The sequence below is a fragment of the Tachysurus fulvidraco genome, chromosome 9 (assembly GCF_022655615.1).
Source record: "Tachysurus fulvidraco isolate hzauxx_2018 chromosome 9, HZAU_PFXX_2.0, whole genome shotgun sequence".
NCBI lineage: Eukaryota > Metazoa > Chordata > Actinopteri > Siluriformes > Bagridae > Tachysurus > Tachysurus fulvidraco.
In genome coordinates, this window is record NC_062526.1 from 3,792,172 (window position 1) to 3,806,972 (window position 14,801).

The window sequence follows — 14,801 nt, forward strand, 5'->3', positions numbered from 1 at the left end:
ACATTTTCCTTGGCACTAGGCTGTTTAAACCCCAAACCAATGTGGAACAAATTTTGTGTGAATGTGTGTGTGAGTGTGATTTGGACAGCAGTGATTTTACACTCCATACGCTGTCAGTGGGTCACATTGCACATAGACTCTGAAAAGATTCACAAACAAATCCGCTGCCTTCGTCTGCGTAAACCACAACGATGGACGCATGCGAAATACAGAAAAACAAAAGAGAATTATTACACAACATCAACTCCCCTCGTCCAACCATACCTCTCCCCCACCCCCATAGACAATATCCAAAACCTAAGACATGCGTGATGAGTAAACCCAGACCTACAGAATATTACTTTATGAATAACAAGGTGAATTTGTTCTGGTGGGGATTTTAACCCACATCAAATAATGAAATATTCTGTAATACATTTCAAAATAGGAAGTAAATATATAATACATTATAGTGTACTGTTTTCTTCTCTATATTACATTGTGTTTGGACAGTCATAAATTATTAAAGTCATTTCCTGAAATCACAGTAAATTGTTGGTAAGATGCACTTTGTACACTCGTCTAGCTTCGCTCCATCTTGGATCGTTCATCAACAGTGCAAAGGTAGTTGAGGGTAACAACAGGAAACGATTACTGTACATAGTATTGAACATTTTGGGTTATGCATAGTGATCTGCAGATGTAATATTTATAGTAAAAGTCATCGTTTGACCAAAAGACGTTTTTATTTTCATATTTTGGTGTTTGAAGCTTGCTCGCTTATGCTATGTTGTCACTATGAGCCTAATGTTGCTAGCAAGTAAAGAAAGCTTATAGCTACCACTTTAGTTTTGTGCAGGCCTTGGCAGAAATTTGAAAATAATCGCACACTTGCCTCAAAAGACACTGGGTATCATTTAACAAACTGTAGAACTAAATTCATTTGTAGGTCATTTGGCACATTTACTCAAGATGTTTGCTATACATCAAAATCCTATTAGTTTAGAGAAATGTTTTCCTTCATTTTGCTCAAGAGTTTGTGTAAATTTACATATAAGGAGACTCACAAACGTGTATCTTGACTAATCAGCATCAAAACATATAAGTATTAAAGTATTAACAGAGTTACGAACTAATTAGTGCTGGAGCCTTATATACAGATCAAGCGATATTTATCACTTCACACAAAATATAATGAATATTGTTGAAACTCAGTCATATTTAAATGAAGAAACTAACATCTTATAAACGAGCAGACCATTACAACGAGCTAATGGCAGCCTGTAAAAAGACAGAGTGTTTTTGTCTGTGCAAACTGATGCACTGCAGTGGCTGAGCTGTATTATTGGAAGCTTTGGCACACACCACACTTTTATTATTTAATTGTCATTTTGTCATTTTCAGTTGTCTTTGGGGTTTAATGCAAAGCTTTTATATGTGTACTTGGATTTGAGTTTATTAATATGAATAAGTGACTGATTATTTATTTATTTATTTATTTATTTATTTATTTATTTATTTATTTATTGCAAGTCCTGCAGGATTTTTTTTTAGTTTATTTTGGCTTCTGGAAAAGACCGAGACGTGTTAGATCATGTCTCCTAACTCTAAAAGTTATACCAAATGATGCTCAGTGTAATTAAGAAAGTGATTTGGCTTCTATTATAGACATGACTGTGTCAAAAAAACAGATCAGCAATTGTGGCGATTTAGATGATTTAGATTTAAAACTGGTGGCTATAAGTCTCTATTACATGTAAGCAACACTAACTTTCTTGCTTTAGTTGTTGCAAAACTTCAATCATAAAGCACAAATTTGATAATTTCACTTCTGGCCAAACGTAAAGAGCATATCTTGAACCAGACATGATTCTTTTTTTTCCATAAAGCTGAGAACTTGCAGTTAACGTCTCTTGAGATTGTGCTTTCAATTATTGTGTGTGTGTGCGTATGTGTGTGTGTGTGTGTGTGTGTGTGTGTGTGTGTGTGTGTGTGTGTGTGTGTGTGTGTGTGTGTGTGAGAGTGTGAAGCTGTTCTGACTCTTCAAGCAATCTATATCCTGCTGCTTTCGTGTTTTGATCAAATCAGACATATTGCTGTTCACCTTGAAGTCCTGAGTTTGACCCAATCTTTTATCGTTCCTTTATGTTATTTTGGGAAAGTGTTCGTTCTTTTAGTCTTTTAAACAACCGTCCGCTTGCTTCTTTCGTAGTCCGTGTATGTCATATGTTTCTCTTTTTTTGAGACTTTGGGCGAATTATAAATCACAGGTTTATATTTCTTATTTCGTTTCTTATATGGAATGGTGATCCATCTATCCATCCATCCATCCATCCACTTTCTGTACAGTTTATCTTACACAGGTCACAGGGAACCTGAATTCTATCCCACGAGACCAAAAGCAGTGGACACACTGGACAGGAGCCAATCAGTCTACAACATGTGTCTTTGGACTGGGGAAGGAGGAAACCCCTGAAGCACAGTGAGATAATGCAGACTCTGTGAACGGCAGAGGCTGGAAATGAATCCCCCGACCAGAGAGGTGCCAGAAAAGACCAGAAAGCAGAAAAGAAGCTACTAGAATTTTTCTGGGAACTATTTTAAGATTATTGCTAATTGCCATTTGACATAACATTAGATGCCACCTACTTCCAATCCAATTGAAATCCGAAAACGAACCTGTTCTATCGTTTGCCGTCGTGAGGAAACACACAACAGGACATATATCTGATATTGAAGAAGATAATCATATAAATATGTTCAATCTCAAGGGTAGTCAACTTCTCGTTCCCAGTTCCGTAAATGTGTAACCTCGATATGTTGCCATGACAACACTTCAGGGCTGCTGCGCCCCCCTTTGGCAGTGTGAAATATTACTACAATGTGCTCAGTGCAACAGGTAGGATAACACATAAACTGATAAACAACACATAACACACACACATACACACACACACATTATACAACATGAGCATATCCTGAACAGCCCTTGTAGTCATGCACAGGGATCAACACGCTGTATAGAGGGTATATTTCCAGGCTATCGATGACGTCCTCGACTCCTCCACCGGCGTACAGATAAAACGACAGATGCTAGAAGACTACTGGAAGTCCATGCATCACTTCATCACTTCATGCACTGAAGCAGGAGGAAGAGGAGGAGGAAGAGGGTCCTGGATTGGAGGTTCCCATGCATCTTGGACATCAAGGCCAATGAGAAAATAGAGTTTATTAAGTCACATGACCTGATCAGGATGTGGATCCAATCAAATAATATTTTTTTTCCTTATTTCCTTTTTTTTTAGCCGTTTTCAGTCTGTGTATAATAGATTCCATTCAGTTCACTTGTTATGAATTTGCAATTAAATTAATTACAAATTGACAGCACTGTCAGGCAGATTAGTCGGTCTTAGTCTTCATGTGGTCGTGGGATTTGTTTACAGTGTTGTTTACAGTCGGTGTTGAATGTTCACAGGTTTGCGATCGAATGCCATCGTTATTTCATGCCGCTACGTAGCACCTGATTGGCGGCGATGAGCATGACGCTGATGATGAAAGCGATGGCGAAGGCGCAGATCAAACTCTTCCTGACGCACGTCTGTTTCACCTGCTGCGTTGGACTCTCGGCTGAGGAGAGAAAGCCAAGAGGGAGGAAGACAAAAGGCAAAGGATAGACAGAGTGGTGAAAATAAACACTAGTGTGTTTCTGTCTTACTAAGACAGAAATAAGAAAGTGATCAAAGACAGAAATCAGAAATGATTGCTGCAGTATGAAGAATTTATCTGCGGGTCAAAACGACACATTTTTTAGTTTTATTCACGGAGGACTCTTACAGTCGATGTCTACTTGGCAGTCCTCTGGGTTCTCGATGTGGTTCTCCTCCGTCATGATGATGGTCTCGATGTCTTTCATGGTCAAGTGATCGCAGAATGTCTCGTAAAGAAGACGCTTCAGCTCGTCCACAGTGAGCTTCTGCATGTCGCACTAGCAAGAAAAAAAAAAGATTTAATAGCTGATTTCTTTTGGACATAAGGCTACTATAACACTTCCTGACATTTCCTGGTTTGATATTCACTAAACAGTTTATCTGAGTGTATTTCTGTCTTGAATTGAATTCTAATAATATCAACACTAGACACCATTTCAATACATTCAAACAAACACACCTGGAAATGGTATAGAAGCAAATCTGTCTAACACAGAGACCCCGGAGACCTTTAAACCCTCAGAGGACAGTTTAAGTGTGGAGGACCTTCTTCTTGTGAGGGTCTAAGGCTTCATTCAAGGACACTTACAGCACTGAGCTGGTACAAGAAACCTTAAGCAGCTTCTTTAGGCTATTTCACACCTGCTGCTTGAACTTTAAAAGATATCTCAAACTATGGAATAGTGGAAGAGTGTGTGCCCAGAAATCAGAAATAAAAATCATCAGGAAAGTGCTTTAAATACATGAAAACTGTCGTGGATGTGAATAAAAGGCTCTTTATTAGACTGCTTGCTGAATGCTAAATTGTAGAGTATGTGCAGGGGTGGATACATTTCTGATTTGGATTGTGTGTGTGTGTGTGGGTGTGTGTGTGAGAGAGAGAGAGAGAGAGAGAGAGAGAGAGAGAGAGAAGCAGAACAGACCTCAGTTTTAATAAGACAAAGTCACTTAGTAATTACCTTCCAGAACACAGAGTCAAAGTCTGTGCCGTTGAACTTGTCAGGCATCCCAGCCGCGGAGATCTTCGGCCCCAGGAGCGTCACAAACTCCTCAAAGTCCACTTGGCCGTCTCCTGAGAGAGTAAGTAAAGGAGACAGAAAGAGAAGTTTGAGCCAAATTGAATTTTAAATTGTTAATAAATTTGTCTGGCACTAACGTTTAGTGCGTGTGTCAGGCTGCTTCTGCAACTGTCTACAACCGAACTGAAGAAATTAAAGGTGAAATGCCATATAAGGTGCAGTCAGTGTTTGTGTACGGTATATTCTTGTTTTGGCTGTTTATGTGTACAAGTGGGATATCTAGGAAGGCCTGAATAAAAAAATAAAAAAAAACGTAAATAAATCTACAAAATTTTGTAGTGTTAATGAAGAAAATTTGATATGTGGCTTCTTGATGTCAGGCAGCAAAGACAGCTGCATTTGGTACGGTTCTATTACAGTTGTCATATGTATATGACTTCATGAAAGATGCCCTGCCACACGTATTTCATTACTTTTGTGGTAATGTCTGACGTTTACCATGGACTCTGTAACATTTTTTTGTGGAAAAAAAATGCCTTGGTTACCTCGTTTCAAGCCATTCTAGTGTGGTATAGAAAGCCTGCAGGAAGACTCAGCTCGATTTGCGCCAGTTCTCATTAATATTCAATGAGCTATGCTGCTTGGCTCCTATTGGATAACCGCTAGGATATGAGAGCATGACTATTCATTCACCCAGCGCAATAAGTAGCCTAGGGTAGAGGAACTTTGTTTACGATCACCTAGAATTGCGGCAGAATGGCTTCTTCGGGTATATTAACGTTCAGCCATCCTTGCTGTATAGGAAACTCACTGAGCTACACGAATTCTGTGGGCGTGGTCTCAAGTGGGAGAGCTCATGAATAGTAATGAGCTCGAACATTTCTACGTCACACTGAACAGCTTTTCTAACTGACCTGATTTCTCTGCTTATTTCTTTTAAGTGGCTAGAACTGACCGGGGAGGTAGCAGTTCATTTTCACATCCCTGACACAACACAAACACATATGGACCTAACACATATCAAAAAATACAAGTAAAAACGGTTTTGTGTGGAAGGGCACCTTTAAATTTCATATAGTTTAGTATTTATTTTTTATATTCAGGCCATCGTATGTATGTATCCCACCTAAAAGCATGTTTGGAGATCGTGGTGCATTCTGGGAGATGTATTTCGAAACAAATTCCATCTTATAACGCTGTTCCAGACAACTGGGCGTGACTTGTTGCTTGTTGTTTTGAGTCACTTGATATCGTATGAGGTGATGCGGCGTGTCAGGATTAGAACTGCACTTTCTGCACAACTGTCAGATCACAAGATGTTTTATTTAGAACTGATCGATGCATCGAGGCATGAAGTGGACAGACAGAGTGTTAGATGTCGATGTTAGATGTCAATTCAGCATAGATGATGGCGAGACGTTGAGAGGATTAGATTGAAAATACATACAGATGAAAGATGTGGTACATAACAATCGACTACATCGAATCTTATAGCACTTGGTTTACTGTTGTGATCTTTTGAGTATAATTACTCGTTTGTTTGTTTTTTTTAATCAAATTTTCCAAAAAGAAACTCTTTTAACTCTAGAAGACTGTACTGAAAAGCATCTTCAAATCATTTCGAGACCCAATTATTCATTCATTCATTGTCTACCACTTATCCAAACTTCTCGGGTCACGGGGAGCCTGTGCCTATCTAAGGTGTCATCGGGCATCGAGGCAGGATCCACCCTGGACGGAGTGCCAACCCATCGCAGGGCACACACACTCTCATTCACTCACACACTATGGACAATTTTCCAGAGATGCCAATCAACCTACCATGCATGTCTTTGGACCGGGGGAGGAAACCGGAGTACCCGGAGGAAACCCCGAGGCACGGGGAGAACATGCAAACTCCACACACACAAGGCGGAGGCGGGAATCGAACCCCCAACCATGGAGGTGTGAGGCAAACGTGCTAACCACTAAGCCGTGCCTCCCGAGACCCAATCAAAATAAAGCAAATTCTTACTAAAAGAATACAGTCTGAGCAACATCTGAGTCAGAGAAGACACAAACATCCCTGACCCATTTGATCAAAATGAGAGCTATAGTTTTAAATGCTGCTCAGAAAATAAGCCTCTGGTGATATTTGTGATATCTGGTGATATCTGGTGATATTTGTCATTTCACATCCCAACATCTACCCTGTGAAAACATTTACAGGTAAACCATTAGCTAGCTGAATCAGCCAGATTATCTTGCCAGAGCTTTAGCTGTTTTACAGTATGAAAGCTACTGTATGTATTAAACTTTCTTGTTGTATAAAATAGATCTAACTGCTCTTAAAGCTTATAGGTAACATGTATGCTAATACATGAATTAGTAAAAAGTAAACTAGCTTTTTGTTCTAGCAAACAAAATTAGGAAGATATTGAAATCCCAGCAGCATTTGGTTAGTTAGGTGGAGTTCACTTTAGCATAGCTCACTTGAGTATTTTCTTAATAATTACTTTTCCTTTTAGTGAATTATTGCTATTGGAGCTAATGAGATTTCCTTTAGTGTAGTAGGAAGGTTGGTCTTGTGTTTGTTTTTCATCACCGTCCATGTCCAGTCTCTGGATGATGACCTCCAGCTCCACTTCATTGGGCATGTAGCCCAGAGATCGCATGGCCATGCCCAGCTCCTGCTTAGAGATGAAGCCATTCCCATCACGATCAAACACCTTAAACGCTTCCCGAATCTCTGAGGAGTCAAAAGAGAAAATATGAATCTACAAAAGATGTTTAATAGTTGTGCAAACGAAGAAAACAAAACATGGAATAAAACGATTAGATCTGAAAACTGGCAGACGTTCAGAAGAACGCACTCAGCTCGGTTCGGCTTCAGCGCGGAGGTCATTTTCAAGTGTTTGAGCCGAGACCGGTGAAGCAGGATATTGGTTATGCATGAAAGAGGTATATCATTTAATCCTGAGTCTGTTCTACAGCATGTCAAAATATTAGTAAGGAATAAATCAGGGTTTATATGCGATAGTTTAAGTGTTTCAGGAAGAGGTAGGTGTTCACCCATAGATGGAAGATGGCCAGTGACTCAGCTCTATGGACATCTAGAGGAAGTTCATGCCACCACCTCAGTGCCAGAACATAGGACAGTCTTGCTGTATACAGTACCTACATCTTACCCTGAGAGGTGGGACCAGTCGTAGCTCGGTGCTGTGTGAGGCGTGATACGATCCTGTATCTGACAATGTGCCTGTATCTGCTATTTTATTTATTAAAGAATAAAATTGTGCTTTTTAACCAGTTCATGTTTGTTTTATACCAAATCAGACTCTTAATGAAAATTAAGGTCCATGTGAAGAGTTCACTATTTCACTTATAACAGTTGTTAAGCAGCCAATCGTCAAACTCTTCCTGCTTGGAAAAAGTTTGTGTTGTATTTGAGACCCCTTCTGAAAAATCCTTGTGTAGGGTTTTATCCCAGACTGAAGATGAGTAGATGATTGTGGTATAACAATATAACAAGAAGCATCATTAGGAATCTAGATAACAAACCAAAGACACATGGTGTGACAAACGACCAGAAGTGATAGCTGATTAATGAATAAAACATCAGGTTGCTACGGTTTCAAAATAAATCTGATTCACCTACGGCATTGGATTTTGAACAGAATAATAAACCAGTCTATCTGGCTTGCGATCATCAGTTATTGTTGCTGAAAAGCTGCGGCGTTTAGCGTTGACCCTGCTGTTTTTGTTTTTCAATAGCGCTGATTTCATATCCATTTCTGTTCCTGCATTCATCCATCTTCTATATGAAAAGCTCTTGGTGACATTTGTACAAATTCAACCCGAAGCGATGGGAAATACACACAGCCTTAGCAAAGCAGGTCATGTGCTATATATATATATATATATATATATATATATATATATATATATATATATATATATATATATATATATATAATACACACACAAACACACACACACACACATATATATATATACACACACACACACACACACACACACACACACACACACACACACACACATATATATATATATATATATATATATATATATATATATATATATATATATATATATATATATATATATATATATAATGTAAATAACAGATTTTATATATTAGTTTAAATTGAATAATTATCCATGTCATAAATAAAATTCATATCCAGAATTATGCTCTTTTCATTGCTTTCAGTTTCTGAGACTAAGATATTTAATGAAACATTATATGGAAATAATGCTTGTATTTTTATCACACGTAAATGAGACACTATATGGCCAAATGTATGTGCACCCCCGACCACCGCACCCATGTGTGTTTTTTTTTTTTTGGAAGTTGGAAGCATAAAATTGTACATAATGTTTACAATTTCCCTTCACTGGGACTAAGGGGCTTAAACACTATTCCAGCATGACAATGCACCTGTGCACAAAGCTAGTTCAATAAAGGCATAGTGTGTAAAGGTTGGAAGACTTTTGGGATGAACTGGAACACCGACTGCAACCCTGCCCTCACCTGGAGTCAAGTCACGCGTCCAGTCATGTCGAGAGGCTTTTATAGTTATTTTAACCACATATAGCTAACTCAGTACTGAAATTAAACGTTTTTCCAGGACGATGGTGCTACATAGAACAACAGAGGGCTAAATAAGACAACACAAAGCTAAGGACTCAAAAGCAAGTGCAAACAATGCAAGACAATACGATACACTAAAGGACAGACACATAAAATACAGCGCTGACTAGAGTACAATAATAGCATTGTGCAAATAGTGATCAGTAAAGAGTGAGAAGGTTGTAAACATAGGAACACATCCAATAGCAGCATTACGTTTTGTGCAAAACAACTTTTAAGTGTCTGTGTGTAAACAACAACAAAAATCAAGCAACAGTGTCCTGATTGCTTAGAAAATTACCTGCTAGTACAGGGGTTTGTTTATGTCTGATGTTTGTTTTGTGTTTTTACGTGTGTTTGTCCTGCCTGATCCTTAGCCGATTCCTGCCTCTACACACCTGTTCCTTACGTTTCACTAATTTCCTTTCCTATTTATACCTGTTGTCTTGCTGAAAAAAAGACATTACAGTAAAATGTGTAGGTCAAAGATAGATAGATAGATAGATAGATAGATAGATAGATAGATAGATAGATAGATAGATAGATAGATAGATAGATAGATAGATAGAGACCGTCGGCTGCATGCAGTCATATCGTGTGGAATAAAGCGAATGCTGTCGAGTGGCTGTTATTAAAGAAATAATAGCAGTGCATACTAGAAATGACTCTATCAGGGTGATTATTATCTCAGAGTTAAAATAAAAAATAAAAAGAGGCCATATGAGTCTCGCTAAAGGCAAAAGTACTAAAATAGATTTTTAAACATAGAGAGTGTGAATAGAGGGAATAGCATGTGGGCGAGGAATGAACTTAGATCAAAGCAAACGAATTAATCTTTCACTGGCCTCCAATTTTCTTTTCGCAAGCCCTTTATAAAGAATTGAAAACCTACAAAGAGACCATAGTTAGTCTTAATCTGGGCAGAAGAAGAGGCACAGAAAGGAGGGTGTATCCTCTAGACCTTATTCTACAGAGAGAATGGAGTCGAGATGAATCATTTTTTTTTTCCTCTTAAGCTCGTATTCGTGTTCAGTATCCCAAGCTACGAAGCATAGAGGAATACGATCTCGTAAATAAGCGTTGAAAATGTCAAGATTATACAGTACTCACATGACTATAGATGATTCTTTAATTAAAGCTCCTGATCGTTGTTTATTTAACCACAGTGAAAGTAAAAGGCTATGCGGTGTAACTCTGGACACAAAGAGGTTAAGAAATATCTTATGATTATGTTTAATTGCAGTTAATTGATTATGTTTAAATGCAGTTAAACATATTACTGAATCCCTTTATAGTATAACATGATATAAAATGCCTTGTAATGCAAGGCTTAAAGGTTTATCCGGCCTGAAAGATATTTTGTCGAACGTTGACTTTAAATACGGGTTATTAATCCTTAATGGACATCGTCTCAAAGCAGCTTTACAGAACATGAGAAATATAGTACAAAAAGGTCAAGATTAATATTAGACTTATATCTAAATGTGTTTGTATTTATTCCCAATGAACAAGGAGTCTGTGGTGAGGAAGAAGAAAGAGGAAGAGGAAGAAACCTTGAGAGGAACCAGACTCAAAAGGGAACCTCATCTTCATTTGGGTGACACTGGAGGGTGTGATTATAAACTGTTATAAACACTGGGGGATGTAGTTATAAACTGTTATAAACATAGGTCAGTGTGCGTGAGATCATAGATTAAATAATGGATTGGATAAAAAATAGAAATCTCAAATTTCAAACCCTTCTAGACATTTAATGTTAAATAAAAATATTACAATAATGCATGCATGTCAGTCATAAAGCACAACTGTATGATTTTATAGTGTCAGGTTACATAATGCTATAACATTTGTTCACTAGAGCATCGCATGTGTCTCAGTGGTGAAGGCTTCGGGTTAAAAGAAAAAGATGAAGGTGGATTCAAATCCCGGCACCAAAGCCGACCTGCCACTGCCTCGGAGTCCTTGAGGACAGCCTTTATCCCTTAACTGCTTCTAAAGCTTAGGATTTAAGAAAAAATGACTAATAAATGAAGTAAATTCAAAAGTAATATCGCAGACATGTTGGTGATCCCATAGACTCTGCCTTTATAACCTGCATTTCAGGGAAAATCTTTAGAATAGAAGTAACATGAATAATCCTGCACTAATCCCCGAACTAATCCCAGACCTAATGATGAGTTACTAATCATGAACTAATGAAGCGCTAACTTTAACTCCGGGGCGAGTCTTATGAATTTGTGTCTCAGTCAACAACGTGCGTGTATTGGTTGTAGTTAACATATGAATCAGCACGTGAACTAATTCAAACCTGGTCTAGAAGAAAAATCTAAAGGAGCAGAGCGTCGGGTCCGAGCCACCCGGAGCACGTATTTGTACTACAGTGTGATTGGAAGCGAAAAGGACGGAGAACGATGCAAAACGGCTTGAGACGTGACGAAAGGATGGGTGTTTATCTTTCTACACTCGATAAGGAGGATCTATGTAAATAAGAAAAGTAATCGAGCACCATCCGGTGAAGTTTGGGTAAATAAGGTGGTCGTTATTTCTGTCAGGGATTAATGCCGGATTATTTGTTATGAAAAACAATTTACGATCCTGTCTGTTGTTCTTGTTATTTGATTTTTTTGGAATTTGTGTTTCTATTCTTGACTGTGATTTTTTTTTTAGCCCAGATGGATTTTGTTTCTAGCCTGATTGGCCTGTTTTGACCCGGTTCTGTGTCTGACATCTTTTGGATCGATCACTAAGTCCAATTTCTCTTTGGTACTATTAATTTTATACCTTTTTAAAAAATAATAATAATAAGATATTGCATTTGCACCATACCACAAAGTGTCTGCCTTTGTGACAACAACAATAAATTTATCTATAAATGAATAAGAGGTATTGGGGGCTCAAGTGGTTAAGGCTCTGGGATGATGATCAGAAGTTTGGGGTTCAAGCTAGAGCACTAACAAGCTGCCACCATTGGGCAACTAAGTCAAGCACTTAACCCTCCCTTATCCAGGGATGATATACTGTATCTTATCTGCCCCTGCTCTCTGACCCCCAACCTCCTCAGCACAGAATCCCACTGTGCTTTAATTTATATATGGTGACAGTCAAGGCTTTCTATGGCTCAATTTCATAAAAAGTTCACTGTGTCCATCTTATTGTACATAAAATTCAGGATGTGCTTTTAGTGGAAAATAATCCGCTGCTACGTCACCACATAACGCCACACTGCACCACATAATGCCACAAATCATTGTTGATTAGTTTCCTCAACCAGCATAACACCAAGAGGTTTATTCCTTCCTTAATGTCTGTGTACTGTGTATCATTTTACATGAACGTTTGTATTACATGTTTTACCCTAAAAAAATATATACAGCCACACTATTACCCTTGAGGTATAATATAAACATGCCCTCAGAAACAGTACAATGTACCCTATTGATGTCCCTTTAATTAAACGAACAAAAAGACCTACCCTTGAGGCTACCACCTTGCTGATAAGCATATGTACCTTCACTTTTTTTATTCTGAGCGGTCACAACGCCAACGTAGGTGACTTGGATTGTCCGGCAATATAAATAAATAAATAAATAAATAAATAAATAAATAAATAAATAAATAAATAAATAAATATCTCAGCTTGTCATCATGCTGCATACCAATGAGACTCTGGCTCCAGGTCCAGAATCTCCTCTAAATATCCTTGCTGGCTTTGTCGCTCCTCTTTTGTTGTTTATATTGACGGCTTGGCTCTTGCTCAATTTCATCTCTTTTAAATGGAAAGGTTGGGCTGCTCCTGATACGCGCTCACGCTGTGTTTGATGTGTGAAGGAGCGCTCGCACTTCAAAGGTGTAATGATTCCCACCGTGACTTCGAGTGAGACCGACATGAAAGTGACCCGTTGGGAAAAGCATCTGTGCGGGGTTAAATGGATTCCTTATGCTTCCTGACCCCTATACAGTAGTATAGTGTGTGTATATATCAAAATAATCAAACATAATGCTATTGATATACATTCTCAGACAGGAAGTTGCATTACGTCTGTTAAACAGTGTTTAACGCTGTCAATATTCGGTCATACATCATCATGACGCAGGTCGTTATTCATTCTGTCCATAGTAATCTCCAAGCTACACACACACACACACACACACACACACTAGATCTTACACACACACACATACACGAACTCCGGTTCATACGTTCATACAAGCTCTTTATATAACTCTCTCGAAAATCAATGCTAGCAAAAACACCCTGAACCCCTTGTGTGTGTTCTGCACTTTATAAACCTCCATGGTAAACTCGGTCGGTCTTGCATACAGAGCAGACCTTACTCTTTCTTTCAATATCTAAATACCACCACAAAATGTATTTACAACGAGCCTTGAGAGTCTGTGAATGGGTCAAAGCACAGCACTGTTTTTACAAATATTCTCCTTTCGCTTCTCTCTCTGCCCCTGAGGAAGAATAATTTTCTGGGGAAAGAGTGAATAAAAACATCTTTTTCCTCTTTACTGGACTCCAGAAAGTGAGCTGCTCAAACTGAACCAGTTACACAACAGTCAGCTTTATGCCAAAACACGAATGTAAGTCATTATCCATTTATCCAATTATCTATTATTTGATACCGATGAGAAGCCCCCATATTGTTTTTAGCCGTGACTTAGCGTTTTACCCGTGGCTCTTTGCCAGCTTTGTAAAAGCAAAACAATTCTCATAAAAGACTCTAAGTTGCTAAATCATGTCCCTCATAAATACATGTTTTGTACATTAAGAGTCTCTTGGCAGTCAGTCTTACTAGGCTTCATTAGAGCTATTAGCAGATTAGCATTGGAAGCTAGCTGTGCTAGCTACAAAACACTCGACAACACATTTAATATTGCTTCTGTCCAAGCTTCATTTTCCTTCCTGATGTTTGTACACACATTTAATGAGATTGAGAAATTAGAGATTCATGTCTAAAATCTGAGATTATAAAATATAATACTTTAAAGGTTTTGTGTCTTTATGCATAGACATCTACGGCAGAAAGCTGTTCCAGTTTTAGACCATGTCCTTTTGCTTACTTTCATTCTCATTTACTGCACTAACTTTACTTACTACCTTTGCTTAATTTAATTTAATTTAATTACTTTACTTTACATACATTCTTTCTTATTTACTTACAGTATTTACTTAATTACTTACTCATTTTACTCACCTACTTACTAAGATTTCTTTCTTTCTTTTTTATTTCTTTTTCTTTCTTCACCAAAATTTCTTTCTTTCTTTCTTTCTTTCTTTCTTTCTTTCTTTCTTTCTTTCTTTCTTTCTTTCTTTCTTTCTTTCTTCTTTCTTTCTTTCTTAATCCATGTACTTTCTTTCTTTCTTTACTCATGTGATTACTGGGTTGGCTTGTATACTGTGTTTTAATATAAAGAGAAGTTTGAATCACTCTGTCTGTTTGGTCTCTGTACCAG

At 38.0% G+C, this 14,801-nt stretch overlaps 1 protein-coding gene across 1 annotated transcript in view; it reads right to left on the reverse strand.

Annotated features, from left to right (window-relative positions):
- Positions 1–1,914: 1,914 nt before the first annotated feature.
- The window catches only part of LOC113653246 (calcium-binding protein 7), a 28,937-nt gene continuing 16,050 nt past the window's right edge, over positions 1,915–14,801 (reverse strand). Inside the window, exons 2-5 of the mRNA XM_047817978.1 lie at positions 7,290–7,433; positions 4,646–4,758; positions 3,814–3,964; positions 1,915–3,606 (exon numbers count right to left, since the gene is read on the reverse strand). Coding sequence (XP_047673934.1) covers positions 3,476–3,606; positions 3,814–3,964; positions 4,646–4,758; positions 7,290–7,433 — 539 coding nt within the window. The 3' untranslated portion in view covers positions 1,915–3,475. The remainder of the gene's footprint in view (positions 3,607–3,813; positions 3,965–4,645; positions 4,759–7,289; positions 7,434–14,801) is intronic.